General features: G+C 40.3%; 1 protein-coding gene across 1 annotated transcript in view; it reads left to right on the top strand.

Annotated features, from left to right (window-relative positions):
* The window catches only part of PHF3 (PHD finger protein 3), a 44,439-nt gene extending 30,299 nt beyond the window's left edge, over positions 1-14,140 (top strand). Inside the window, exons 9-15 of the mRNA XM_024761609.1 lie at positions 2,841-2,972; positions 3,866-4,001; positions 5,769-5,964; positions 6,473-6,620; positions 8,778-8,867; positions 10,871-11,066; positions 11,290-14,140. Coding sequence (XP_024617377.1) covers positions 2,841-2,972; positions 3,866-4,001; positions 5,769-5,964; positions 6,473-6,620; positions 8,778-8,867; positions 10,871-11,066; positions 11,290-13,406 — 3,015 coding nt within the window. The 3' untranslated portion in view covers positions 13,407-14,140. The remainder of the gene's footprint in view (positions 1-2,840; positions 2,973-3,865; positions 4,002-5,768; positions 5,965-6,472; positions 6,621-8,777; positions 8,868-10,870; positions 11,067-11,289) is intronic.
* The last annotated feature ends 723 nt before the right edge of the window (positions 14,141-14,863 follow it).

Raw genomic sequence — 14,863 nt, 5'->3', positions numbered from 1 at the left:
TCCACATCTGGTGGTGTGTTTTGGGGTGTCTGTGGACTTATTATGATTTTAGGCAGCCTCTCTGCTAATGGGTGGAGTTGTGTTCCTGTCTTGCTAGTTGTTTGGCATACGGTGTCCAGCACTGTAGCTTGCTGGTCGTTGAGTGAAGCTGGGTGCTGGTGTTGAGATGGAGATCTCTGGGATATTTTCGCCATTTTATATTATGTGGAGCTGGGAGGTCTCTTGTTGACCAGTGTCCTGAAGTTGGCTCTCCCACCTCAGAGGCACAGCACTGACTCCTGGCTGCAGCACCAAGAGCCTTTAATACACACGGCTCAGAATTAAAAGGACGAAAAGGTAAAAATAAAGAGGAAGAGAAAAAGAGGATAAAATGAAGTAAGGTAAAATAAAATAAGGTTATTAAAATAAAAAATAATTATTAAGAAAAAATATTTTTTTAAGAAAAAAAAAATCAGACGATAGAACCCTAGGACAAATGGTGAAAGCAAAGCTATACAGACAAAAATCTCACACAGAAGCATACACATACACAGTCACAAAAAGGAAAAGGGGGAAAAAAAATCATAAATCATGCTCTCAAAGTCCACCTCCTCAACTTGGGATGACTCGTCTATTCAGGTATTTCACAGATGCAGGGTACATGAAGTTGATTGTGGAGCTTTAATGTGCTGCTTCTGAGGCTGCTGGGAGAGATTTCCCTTTCTGTTCTTCGTTCGCACAGCTCCCAGGGTTCAGCTTTGGATCTGGCCCCGCCTCTGCGTGTAGGTCGCCGGAGGGCGTCTGTTCTTCGCTCAGACAGGACGGGGTTAAAGGAGCCGCTTATTCGGGGGCTCTGGTTCACTCAGGCCCAGGGGAGGGAGGGGCACGGAGTGCGGGGCGAGCTTGCGGCGGCAGAGGTGGGCGTGACTTTGCACCATCCTGAGGCACCATGCGTTCTTCCAGGGAAGTTGTCCCTGGATCCCAGGACCCTGGCAGTGGCGGGCTGCACAGGCTCCCTGGAAGGGGGGTGTGGATAGTGTCCTGTGCTCGCACACAGGCTTGTTGGTTGCGGCAGCAGCAGCCTTAGCGTCTCATGCCCGTCTCTGGGGTCCGCGCTTTTAGCCGCGGCTCGCGCCCGTCTCTGGAGCTCCTTTAAGCAGCACTCTTCATCCCCTCTCCTCGCGCGCCAGGAAACAAAGAGGGAAGAAGAAGTCTCTTCCCTCTTCGGCAGGTCCAGACTTTTCCCCGCACTCCCTCCCGGCTAGCCGTGGCGCACTAACCCCCTTCAGGCTGTGTTCACGCCGCCAACCCCAGTCCTTTCCCTGCACTCCGACGGAAGGCCGAACCTCAGCTACCAGCCCCGCTCACCCCGGCGGGTGAGCCGACAAGCCTCTCGGGCTGGTGAGTGCCGGTCGGCACCGATCCTCTGTGCGGGAATCTCCCCGCTTTGCCCTCTGCACCCCTGTTGCTGCGCTCTCCTCCACAGCGTCCCCACTCCGCCACCCACAGTCTCCACTCGCGAAGGGGCTCCTAGTGTGTGGAAAACTTTCCTCCTTCGTAGCTCCCTCCCACTGGTACAGGTCCTGTCCCTATTCTTTTGTCTCTGTTTATTCTTTTTTCTTTTGCCCTATCCAGGTACGTGGGGGAGTTTCTTGCCTTTTGGGAGGTCTGAGGTCTTTTGCCAGCGTTCAGTAGGTGTTCTGTAGGAGTTGTTCCACGTGTAGATGTATTTCTGGTGTATCTGTGGGGAGGAAGGTGATCTCCACGTCTTACTCTTCCGCCATCTTCCCCCTCTCTCTGTGTATTGCATATTTAAAACTAAAAAATTCTGAAAGTTACCAATCCTGAGAGTTTTCATTGGGGGTTTGTGAACTTGAAATATCTTTGAAGGTGAGGTGAATATGTGACTTCAAATTATTGTGACCGCAAGATAGCCACATTATCCACTGTTTTTATTACAATGGCCTTAGAGTATTAGCCCTTTATTCTGGAAAATAGTGGTTTCTTATATATGAACTCTACATGATTTACCTAATGTTAGCATTAATCCTCCATGTTGATCTTCTACCAAATTTAATTTGATGTGCAAGAGGCCTTAATTTGATACATTACACTAAGTCACATATTTCTTTAATTTCCCCTTGTATAATTTCTCGTATTTTGCAAATAATATCACCATCTCTTTTTTCGCTTCGTATCCCAAATGTGCATGTGCCTCTCTCTTCTTTGAAACTGTGGCTGCAGGTGTCATCTGCATGGGAGACCAGCTGTTTCTTTCTTCGGGCTGTGTATCTGATTTCTTTCTTTAAAGGAAGATTTGCACTTAACAGTGACAAGACAAATGACCGGATCTGTCTTTACCTTCCTTAACCCATTCCACTGTCAGCTACCTTTTACTAGTTCTGTCCGCTCTTGCTTATTTATTATGCTTTGTTGCTGAGCTTGTTCCCTGTCACAGAGTATGCTCCGTCAGGAGCCTTCTGATGGGGGATTGCCCGTTTCTGTGGTTCGACTAAATTTCTGCTGCTGTGGGAGATGTTAGAACATCAAGTTAGGAATCTAAGAGGAACTTGATTGTTATTTCTCTGTGGCACCTGCTGAAATACTAGATCCTAAAGCAGATTTTAAATGTAAATATCATGTTTCATCACTTTGCAAATTAGATTACACTTCAGCTGTCTCCAGTTACTGTATATGTAAACTTCCCCAGGCTGACGTATGAGGTCTAATTCTTAAAACGCCAGCACTTAAAACTGACATTTGCAAGTACTCAGTATATGTTTGTTGCTTGAGAGACTACCTAAAGGTTAAAAATCATCTGTGATTAACTGTGAAGTTTTCTTTAAAATATGTCCTATTAGACCATAGAAATGATTGAGAAAGAACAGAGAGAAGTGGAAAGACGACCAATCACCAAGATAACTCATAAAGGTGAGATAGAAATTGAGAGTGATGCTCCAATGAAAGAACAGGAAGCAGCCATGGAGATTCAGGTAAATTATGATAATAAAAATAACATGTTTTACAGTGCTCAGAACATGAAGATTCAGAAAAGATGTATTTGACCGTTTTTGATAGAAGGGAAAATGTTTATCTTTAACCATTTTCTTCTGTTAATACTTACGGTAATATCAAACTGAGCCTCACTCCCATTAAATGATTCACTTGGAATATAAAAATAAAGGGGGGCAGACTTCCCTGGTGGCGCAGTGGTTAAGAATCCGCCTGCCAGTGCAGGGGACATGGGTTTGAGCCCTGGTCTGGGAAGATCCCACATGCCGCAGAGCAGCTAAGCCTGTACGCCACAACTACTGAACCTGCGCTCTATAGCCTGCGAGCCACAAGTGCTGAGCCTGCGCTCTAGAGCCTACGAGCCACAACTACTGAAGCCCACGAGCCTAGAGCCTGTGCTCCGCAGCAAGAGAAGCCACTGCTTCTCTTGTTCTTAAAGTAGAAAAAAGAATTTTTTAAACTGTGTATATATTAGAGTTGTCTATATTATTGGTTTAATGTTGTTTTGAGAGTGTTTAAAGCATTGTTTTTCTGTACGTAGTGTGCAGACCACCTGCATCACAGGCCTCGAAATCTGCAGGTGCTTCTTAAGACAGACTAGTTTGAGAGCAGGTGTAGCTTTTCTTACTTTCAAATATCAATGAGAAAATAATAGATCTTGTTAGAGGCCTTGAAGAATGAGAAATGTTTGAGTTTTTGCTCTGTTTTATGTCATAATTAACATTTAGCATTTATTTTTTAAAGAAATCGTGAAAAACAACCTATGAATGGAGCAGTTTGATTTTGGAAAAATATCAGTATGAAATATCAGATGGTTTAAATAATTGAGGCCAAAGTTTTTCTGTTAACTTATTTTTACTCTCACTGTTGTTAGGAGCCTACAGCTAATAAGTCAATGGAGAAGACAGAAGGATCTGACAAACAGAAAGAAGAGATTGACTCCTTATCTAAAGATACCACTAATCAACACAGACAACATCTTTTTGATCTTAACTGCAAAATTTGCATAGGTAATTTGAAGTATTTCTTCCTAAATGTTGCTTTCATTTTGAAAGGGGAATACTTGTAAATTGTAATTTAAATAGGTTTTTGTTTTCCCAGTACTGGTGCAGAGTCAGATTGTGACTTAGTAGTAGTAGTGAAATCAATTTAGTAAGTAGTTCACTAGCATTTCAAAAACAAACGAAAACAGAATAGAAAATATCGCGGTATCACGGTGAATTGCACTGTTAAAGATAAGTATGATTTTGAGAGACTTTAGTTCCAGTTGTTTATGTATAACAAAAAGACCCACACATGCATACATACATGTATACGCACACATGTGCACAGACACACAGGGTTATGTGGAGTGTGCGTGTATGTAAGTAATGGATCATGATATAAAATGTTACTTTGCAGATTATGATAAAAATTGCTGAAAACCTGCTTTGGTAGGCCATATGAAACATTATAGTCTTCTATCTAAGAGCAGTGGGTAGTGATTGAAGGGATTTGAGCAGGGGAATGATATGATCAGCTTGGAATTTTATGAAGATTTCTCTGACTTTGAGTAGAGATGATGAAAGAAGCCAAGAGAAGAAGGAGCGAGGCTAGGTGGCAGGCGTTTTTGCACTAGTGCAAGAGGGAGATGCAGGTGCTTTTAATTAAAGGGAGGCTTTGAGATACTCAGGTTAGGTAATATTGACATGTTAGAGACTGGATTTAGGGCATAAGAAATGGGGATGTGTTGAGCAAGAGTTTAAGTTTATATTCAGTTTATTGGTAGAGGTGGAGGACGAGAGTTTTTTAAAACTCTAGAGATGTAGCACTGGAGTTTTATTTTTTTACTGTGGTATGCTAAAGGACTGATACATACTTTGTTCAGTAAGATGAAAAATTTTTCAGGTTAGTTAACATGCTGCCCTCCATCACTGTTTTAGAGACTAGGCAGCTTTCTTATAATAAAAATGACATATCTTCTCAAAATCGTGTGTTCACAGTTGGTACAATGGTAAAGACTTAAAGGGCAGGGTGTTTTTAGACATTGTTATCCCTGAAGAAAGCTATCCATGGTTTACTAGTATTTTTAGTATACTCATTAGGTTTTTGTCTGGGAAAAATCTTAATAATTTTTTTGTTAATTCTATTAATTTCTACTAATTTTCATGATTAAAGTTATATTTATAATTAATATAATATTTAATATTATAATATTTCAATAAATTTAATGGTAGCACACAAAATATTTGTTAAATACTACTGTACTTGACCTATTTTCATAAAGTTTGGGTTTTCCTTCTTGATTCTATAGAGAAAATCAATGTCATTTTCTAAACTTTTACTAGTGTTTTTTCATGCTTAGTAACTAAGTAGCATTGTAGTATGAATATGTCACAGACTGCTGCTATATGTAACACGAAGTAGGGATACAGATTTTTTTTACTTAGTTCCTCATGTTACCTCTCAAGACTGTTGGAATTTGTTGTAGCTTAGTTTAAAAAATGTTTGATAGGGAATCAGGAAACCATTTTTAGGTTCTGGTTGTAATGTTTCCTTTTCAAAAGCTTGTCTGAGTTGTTTAACATTCTCTTTTTTTTTTTAATTTTTCACATCAGTAAGGGAGGTGTTCTAGAACTCATTGTGAGAAATGATGATAGTTACAAATTACCCCAGTAAATGTATGGTTATGCAACAGTGCAGTCAGGGAAACTGAATAACTTTAGAAGTGAAAATGGATGAACTTACAGAAATTTCAGTTTACAAATGTGGTATAAATTGGTGTTTTCTGGCTTCAGGTCGAATGGCACCGCCTGTAGATGATCTTTCTCCCAAAAAAGTGAAAGTTGTTGTTGGAGTATCTCGTAAACATTCAGACAATGAAGCAGAAAGTATAGCAGATGCTTTGTCTTCAACCTCAAATATTTTGGCCTCTGAATTCTTTGAAGAGGAGAAACAAGAGTCTCCGAAGTCAACATTCTCTTCTGCTCCACGGTAATTTTCTGTTAGTTATAATTTCTGTTCTTTATAGCTCTTTGCCATATTATACTTGGAAGTCTTCAAAAACTTTAGAAAAGTGACATGTTTCTTAAGAAAGAAACCTTTCTTTTGAGACAGTAACTGTACCTTCCTGTACCCTAATTGAGATTTTTAAAAAGACTCTAAAAGTTAATTTAGAGACTTGAATGTGTGGGGACTTGACTTTAAAACTCTCCTTAATTGCTTTAGCTCCAAGAGGCAGGAGATAAGTCATTAAAGAAAAATTGCTTGCATTTCTCTGGACCATATTAGTCCACAAGACAGCCTAGAAGAAAGACTTTGTAAAAACATGACTATGTAAATATAAGTACATTAAAGTGAAAATATAAACTCTTTAATCATAGCCTTTACGTATTTTGGTTTTCTTGACATGCTAAAATAGAAATGATTGATGAGTAAATAGAAAATGCATTTATTCATGAGCAGATCTTTAGGCTGAAAACTTCTTAACGTCATTTTTTAGTCCAGAGATGCCTGGAACTGTTGAAGTTGAGTCTACCTTCCTGGCTCGATTGAACTTCATCTGGAAAGGTTTTATCAACATGCCATCTGTAGCAAAATTTGTTACCAAAGCCTACCCAGTGTCTGGTTCCCCTGAGTACTTGACAGAGGTACTGTGAACTTTTCTACCCTTCTATGCCTGGGTTGACATATATGTTTCTGAAGCCACAAGGCAAAGAAACAACATAATAAAATTAAAATATTTAATTTTCATTCATGACAAAAATATTTACTGACAGTGATCCTTAAACCATTCAATTAATGGAATTATGAGTCCACGAATGGAGTTTTAGAACTGTAGAAAATTGTGCCCTGATGTATTAAATCCACATGTCTTGTACTCTTCCCAAGATGTATTCTCTGTCAGAATTAAAGATTAATGAGTGTCTGCGTGGATATCTAAGTTTTTCTTTAAGTACAGACTTACGTAAAAGATGGACATATTTATGGCCTTCAGTGTTAGCTTGTCAGGGAGAGTTTTTCATTGTTATCAAGTCTTACAATTCCCCTACTGCTTAAATTTCCCCAACTTCATGACTGTGGTCCTTTACCTGCCCATTTCTGTGAATATAGATACACATCCAGTTGACCCTTGAGCAACACAGTTTTGAACTGCATGGTCCACTTATACACGGATTTCTTCAATAGTGAAAACCACAGTACCACGTGACCCACGGTTGGTTGAATCCTCAGGTGTGGAACTGTGTATACGGAGGGACAACTGTAGGTTATACTCGGATTATCAACTGAGCAGAGGGTGGGCACCCTTAATTAACCCCCATGTTGTTCAAGGGTGAGCTGTCTAGTTGAGACTTGCCAGTTAGTTGACAGTCCTGAGAGCAATGACCTTGGTTGCTGCAGTGGTGCCCTTGGTTGGTTTTATACCTGAGGGAATAGGAAGGGATTACTATGCAGTATTTATGGGAAACAAGCAGCTGTAGTATTATAGTATTAGGATAAGTGAGAAAGTACAATGTTTTCTGAACTCTTTTAATAAAGTTTGTATTTCTCTGTGTTTCTGCAGAAGGAAAATAAATCAGTATATGTGTACTGTATTTTTGTTGAGATTATATTTTGCTATTATGTTCATATCTATCATTTTTTCCATTCATTCTCAGTCTGCTGACCATAAAGGCAAAAGTTTTTTAAAAAATGGTTTTCAGTATTTTATAAAACGTAAATCATATATATGCCTGTTCCTTTTTAAGACTAATATAAACTTTTCTTTGTATTAGGATGAAATTAGTTTGACTCAATGTAATGTTGCTTATCTAATCTCCATCAGCTTATTTGTCTAGTTGTGTTTTTGATTAATAAACGACTTAATTATTTTACATATAGTTTGGTTGGCAAGTAATATTTTAGATACATTGATTTTACAAGAAAAAAATTTCAGTGCTTTTCTTTTTGAACAAATCTGTTTAGAAATTTAGTCTTTGATCAGTCCATGGTGAAGATAACTCTTCTTTTAAATGGATAACTGAGTCCTAAACTACAGGACCCTTTTGATTTTAAACAAAACTATTATTCTCTTTTCTGAGCCAGTTTCTGTGTGATTGCTTTCCAGAACTGCACCTCTGCTTTCTACTTATTTTTAGTTTGATTTGGACTAAAATCCCAAATAAAATAAAGCAATTAATCATTTAAACTTAATTGAATTTATATCGATTATGTTTTTCTCTCCATAAAAAACAAATATACTGATTAAAGTTTGAAATATTCTTAATTGTACAGCTCTTGATTGATTTTATGTATAGTCATCTGTTCTCAGAAAGATTATGCCTTTAAAAAATAAAATTAAATTAAATTTACAATGTTATTCTTTTCTGTGCAAAAATATACTCTATAATTAAGCTTGATGACTTCTGAAATCCAGCTGTTAGTGATAAAGGCGTACCCCAACTCACTACCACCAAGAAAAAGGAAGGGGAGGTAGAAGGGGAAAAACAGTGTCCCCTAATATTTTGGAATCTGTTGTACTCTGCCTGGATTGTCAAAGTGGGATGCTTGCACTGCTTCTTTTTCTTGACCTCAGATTCTTTCTTAACTGTATTTTGGGCATCCATCTCAGTCATTTGGAGTTGACATTTGAGGTAAAGCCTAATTGCTCTTCCTGTACTTTATTATGTTCTCTGATGCATTTTATAATCTTACTTGTTTTTTTTATCACTATTTCAGATTAGTCTTAGAGCTAAGTTTGTATGAAGTATAGACATTATAATAAATATAATCTGTATACACTGATCACCTTCATGTCCTTACCACAGGATCTACCAGATAGTATTCAAGTCGGTGGTAGAATATCACCTCAGACAGTCTGGGATTATGTGGAAAAAATTAAAGCCTCAGGAACCAAGGTGAGGAGAACTTTTTTTCACTCTCTCAATGTGAGACAGTATTTGAAAAGTAAACCACTGAGAGTTCTTGTGCAGGGTCCCCAGGGGAGGGAGCCAGTACACGTACTAAATCTACATAATATGCCTGACAAAGCTGAACTATAGCCATTTGCTAGAGCTCAAAGCACAGCATTCCTTTCGTGGTATGCTCTCTCAGTGATTTCTGTCACTGTTTTGAAAGAAATGTTTTAGAGTAAGTATTGAGATTTCATCCTGGAATTTTGCCTTGCTTTGATTGTAGACATTTGTTTTAGTTGGGGCATAGGCTAAGCTGTTGGGACAAAGAGACCCTAAAGTTGTTCATTTTCCTGCTATGTTAGGTGGGTCAGTAGTTCAGGGCTTCAGGCCGTTCGATTAAGCAGGGATGAGGCTCCTCTGTCTTGTTATTTTGCTGTTTGCAAGACTGTTGTCCTTATCATTCAAGCAGGGTCAGAGCTGACTTAGCAGCACCAAGTGGGAAAAAAAGAATGTCTGTCCAGTTGTTTTAGAAGCAAGACCTAGAACTTGCAGTTATCTTTTCACTTCTTCTAACTTCCATTGGCAAGAGCTTACTCATAAACTTCATATGGCTACTAAGGAGGCTGGGAAGTGTGATCTCTGTTGGATGGCCATGTGCCCAACTAAAAGTTAAGGGTTCTCTTTGTAATAGGAGGAAATGAGGCGGATGGATACTGGGAGATAATTAGTAGCCTCTATAGCAATATCTCTCTTTTTCTTTTCTCTCTCTATATCTTCTATCATTTCTTTAACTCAAAGAACATAACTACACAGGAATATTTAATCATTAGAAGAAATCATTTTTCCCTCCAAGGGTGGTAATACCCAGCATATTATAGACATTCAAAAAATAAATTTTGAATAAACGAACATTAACTTTTTTATCTTTTATGATCAGAAGTCTTTAGTAAGATTAGTAGTGATCCATAATGGATAATCTTCAGCTGAAAATAATATTTTTTCCAACATAGATTTTAGAATTTAAACTGATACTGTATTAGAATACAAATAAAACTTTGAAGCAATACAAAAAAGTTACTACATTTACTTGCTTTCACTTTCTCATGATAGCAAAAGTCATAGGGAAGTATTGGGAGGTATTCCTCCTGGTTGTTTGGGGGATGCTCTTGATCTGCCCCCCGGTACTGCCCAGTGTGCTTCCATCTGGACTTGTCGGCCCCAAAGGAGGACACTCGGGATGACAGACCTCTTAGAAGAGGTAGAGCCATAGTTCAGCTCATTCATGTGTCTTCTCTAGGATCTTGCATCAGTTTAGGCTTTGCAGTAGATCTGGCTCTCCCCATTTCATTTTTCATGAAGAAGCATCCGTTTTTCACACTACCAAATTAACACCAAATTGGGACTGTCTTTTCTATCTGAAGCAAAGCCAAGAACCCAGAGGCAAGCAAATAAGTTCCTCAGTAAGCCGAATGATTTTACAGAATTTATGGCTGTGTGTATTTGAGGTCTTTCACCCAGCCCCCTTTATTCCTAGATTCAGTCCCTCTAACTTGGATTATCTGTGGATTTGTGCGTTTCTGTGTGTGTATGTATGTGGTGGGGCAGTGGTGGTGGCTGCTGTTAATTTGCAGTGTGCTGAGAATATAGGCAGCCCTCTGTGGAAGTTACAACATTGGAAATGAGGACACAGTATAGATATCAGGAGACGTGGCTTTAAATATCTTCTCTGCCACTGAGAGGTGTGTCACCTTGCACAAATTAATTACCTTGGGACGCAGTTTCTATGGGACAGTTTCAGATAAAACAGATCCACCAGTGGACCAGCCAGGATCTTTTCCTAAGAGTTGTTTCCTTTTAGTATTCATATCTGCATTTAAGTAGTAAGCCACGTTACTTGGTAACAGTCGTAAAATTCAACAGATTATTACTAATTGAGAACGGTATTTAAAACCAGGCTGTTGTTTAGGTTATTGTTTTAAACAACCATTTGTTATTTGCTTGAATAGGAAATTTGTGTGGTTCGCTTCACACCTGTGACTGAAGAAGATCAAATTTCTTACACTTTGCTGTTTGCATACTTCAGCAGCAGGAAGCGCTACGGAGTGGCCGCTAACAACATGAAGCAGGTTAAAGACATGTACCTAATCCCTCTGGGTGCCACGGATAAAATCCCACACCCTCTCGTGCCCTTTGATGGACCTGGTAGGTATTCGTTTAAGAACAGAATATGAATGAAGTGAGGTGAGAGGCAGGGCCGGAGCAGGAGAGCAGACTCTGCGTTCCTTCTTGGGGCCCAGCCCTTTAGATCTGCCGTGACACGGACAGGCACCCATTGAGGAGGCTGTAATAAACTAGATGCAGAATTTTACTCTTTATTGTAATGATTGAAAAATGACTATTAATTGATGTTTTTGATTTTGTACAGGCCTTGAACTGCACAGACCTAATCTATTGTTGGGCTTAATTATTCGTCAAAAACTGAAACGACAGCACGGTGCCACTGCTGGTGCCGGTCACACAGCTGAGATGCCTGAAAGTGTACCAGTAACATTGCCGCCTGATAAAAAAAGTAAGGTAGAAGTTTCCCCAGAGGAGGCAGCAGAAGAAGAAAATGACTTTTTTAATTCTTTTACAACTGTGTTGCACAAGCAAAGAAATAAGCCTCAGCAGACTCTTCAGGAAGACCCTCCAACGGTCATTGAACCTTTAGTGGAAGTCACCAAACAGGAGCCACCAAAACCTTTAAGATTCCTTCCTGGGGTCTTGATTGGCTGGGAAAATCAACCTTCTACTCTGGAATTGGCAAATAAACCTCTTCCTGTAGATGACATCCTTCAGAGCCTTTTGGGCACTACTCAAGCATATGAACAGGCTCAGTCGGGGACAGAACAAAACACTCTTAAAGAAATTCCATTTATAAATGAGCAAGCCGACCTGAAAGCAGAGAAGATAGATACAGTGGAAGCAACTGATGGTGAAGCCAAGGAAGTGAAGGTTAAAGGAGATAAGCCTTCAGAGTCGGCTGGTAGTTCAGTAGGAGACGAGGCGTCCGGAATGGGGGCCTCTTCTGTTTCTGCTGGGCCTTTGACAAGCCTTAGTCTCAGAGGTAAACCACCAGATGTTTCTACAGAAGCATTCCTGACAAATTTATCGATACAGTCAAAACAAGAGGAGACTGTGGAGAGTAAAGAGAGAGCGCTAAAAAGACAGCTGCTACAAGATCAAGAGAATAACTTGCAAGATAATTGGACTTCAAATACTAGTTCTCCCTGCAGGTCTAATGTAGGAAAAGGAAACGTAGACGGTAACGTGAGTTGCAGTGAAAACCTTGCTGCTAATACGACACGGGCCCCGCAGTTCATCAACCTGAAAAGGGACCCTAGGCAGGCAGCAGGGCGGAGTCAGCAGGCGTCCGCTCCAGAAAGCAGGGACGGAGATAGCTGCCGGCAAGGAGAGAAGCAGCCCCTGCCCGGCCTATCGCACAGGGAGCAGTTAACCGAACAAAGCAGTGTTGAGGACAAGTTGCCTTCTGTAGAGAGAAACTCATGTATTCAGCAGAGTGATGATTCTGGGGCTGTACAGAACTCGCCATCGGCAGAAAACATACGCACCTCTCCAACGGAACAAGCAAAACCCTTACAGGAGGAGATTCTAATGCAAAATATTGAAACTGTGCAGCCATTTCGAAGAGGATCCGTGGCAGCAGCGTCGCATTTTGAGGCTGGAAACACACGTCGATCTGAACTTCCTGCTAAGAGCGTCAGCTTCCCCTCCAGAAGCGCCAGCCCCAGAGCAAGTGCAAACTGTTCACCCGTAAGGCCACAGCAGCCCAGCCTTCAGCATCTCAAGTGTAGCCCTCCTGGATTTCCATTTCCGGGGCCTCCACATTTCCCCCCACAAAGCATGTTTGCATTCCCGCCACATCTGCCACCCCCATTGCTTCCCCCTCCGGGCTTTGGCTTTGCTCAGAACCCCATGGTTCCCTGGCCACCTGTCGTGCATCTGACAGGCCAACCGCAACGTATGATGGGTCCCCTCTCGCAAGCATCACGGTATCTAGGCCCGCAAAATTTTTACCAGATTAAAGACGTTCGGAGGCCAGAAAGGCGCCATAGTGACCCTTGGGGTAGGCAAGACCAACAGCAACTGGATAGACCGTTTAACAGGGGTAAGGGGGATCGTCAGAGATTTTACAGTGATTCGCACCACCTGAAAAGAGAGCGCCATGAGAAGGGGTGGGAGCAGGAATCCGAAAGGCACAGGCGCAGAGACAGAGCCCAGGACAAGGACAGAGACAGGAAGAGCAGGGAGGAAGGGCACAAGGGTCAGGAGAGGGCACGGCCGCCGCACGGGGAGCGAGGAGTGGACGGAAGAGCGAGCAGAGACAGCAGGGCTGTAGACAGGAAGGCAGACACGCCCAAGGGTGAAGACCAGGAGAAGGACAGAGAGCGGGAGAAGAGTAAGCATAGAGAAGGTGAGAAGGACCGAGACAGGCACCACAGAGACAGGGACCACGGCGACAGAGCCAAAGGCAAAAGGTGAAGCCGGCAGGCTGCCGCAGGGGTACATTGAAATAGCTGTTAAACGTTGTGTCTTTAAACCTTTGTATGATTGCCTGCTAGGGTCGTGCCCCCTTTTGCATTTTTAATATTGGTGGTTTGCAGGACAGTAAATTCTGTGTGTTGGTGCAGAGCGCCCCGGGCCACTGCTCTTCATCCCTTCTTCACGCCAACCACCCCCCCTAGTTCTAGGAATTTAATGTTTTTAAAAGTTTTACATTGCTGTATATTCAAAGATTTGTTTTATTAATATGCAATAAAGGCTTAGAAATTTTAGTTTTATTCCTTAATTGGTAAATATGGTTAATCATGGAATATATTTACTGCCTCTAGTGAATGTCCTTTATATAATGACTAATTTGAGAGTAACGTGTACTCTGTAAGTTTGTTTTAAATTGCACTGTTTTTAAAGAAACTGTAGAGGAGCAACAAAAAGCCAAGCAACTTGGTAATTGGATTATATTAATCATTTAGTCGAGCAGTTTTTGACCAAGAATCAGAAACCCAAGGAGTACATTTATTGCTTTAGTCTGCACTCATTGAAGGCGTTTGTTACCGTACTACAGCTTTGTGGTAGTCCATTGTTTTCCTTTTCCTTTTTGGCTCTTCAGAAACTTGAATACTTAAGCTTGTACATGATCTTGTGTTTTGCTATCCTTTTTACTGTACAATGTAAATATTTTAAGGGATATTTTGATTCTAAATATGATAAAAGAATTTCTCACCTATTTTGTGTGTGTGATTTGAAATTCAGTAGTAAAAGAATTTCTTCTTTGAGGCATTAAATACCTTCAGACATTGTTCTTCTCTTACTCAGCCAAGAGCATATAGGCTAAGATGAGAAGAAAAACGATTTCTTTATCTTAGATCATAGGCTATTGAGATAAATCGTGTAGTTCTAAAGAGGCTAGAATTTGAAACTGCCACTGAAAAACTGTGCAGCTATAACCCACTTTGCAGGTATGTTTCTGAAAACTGGTACACCGTCAAAATTCGGTACACTGACTAATCATTGTAAGACCACAGAAATTTTATTTAAGAGAAACGTATTGTGAATCTTTCTGTAAAACGTGTAATTAACTGTAATTTGTTTGGGGGGTAAATAACTACAGTGTCATATGCTCGTTTTTCTTGAAAGCACAGGGAGGCTGTTGCTAATCCAAACCTAAGTTTATTTACACCCTTAACTACATATACTGTATTGATTGCTATAGTTTAAAGCAGTGGCTACCAAATGAGACTAACACTTGAGACCAAAAGGAGGGAAAGAAAAGCCAGTATTTTAACTTACCTGTATTAATGAAGAAAAATATATATGACTTCACAAAATTAAGAAGATAAAGTTTGTTTTCCTAAAAAGTCTACAGATTAGAGTTAAAAATGGGTTTTGAAACTGATTCAGCCTTGCTGTTTTTACTGGAGAGAAAATGAGTGGAAATT

Source organism: Neophocaena asiaeorientalis, unplaced genomic scaffold, assembly GCF_003031525.2.
Source record: "Neophocaena asiaeorientalis asiaeorientalis breed wild unplaced genomic scaffold, Neophocaena_asiaeorientalis_V1.1 scaffold169, whole genome shotgun sequence".
In the NCBI taxonomy this organism is placed as follows: domain Eukaryota; kingdom Metazoa; phylum Chordata; class Mammalia; order Artiodactyla; family Phocoenidae; genus Neophocaena; species Neophocaena asiaeorientalis.
The sequence above is the reverse complement of the archived record's forward strand: the minus strand, read 5'-3'. Positions and strand labels throughout refer to the sequence as shown.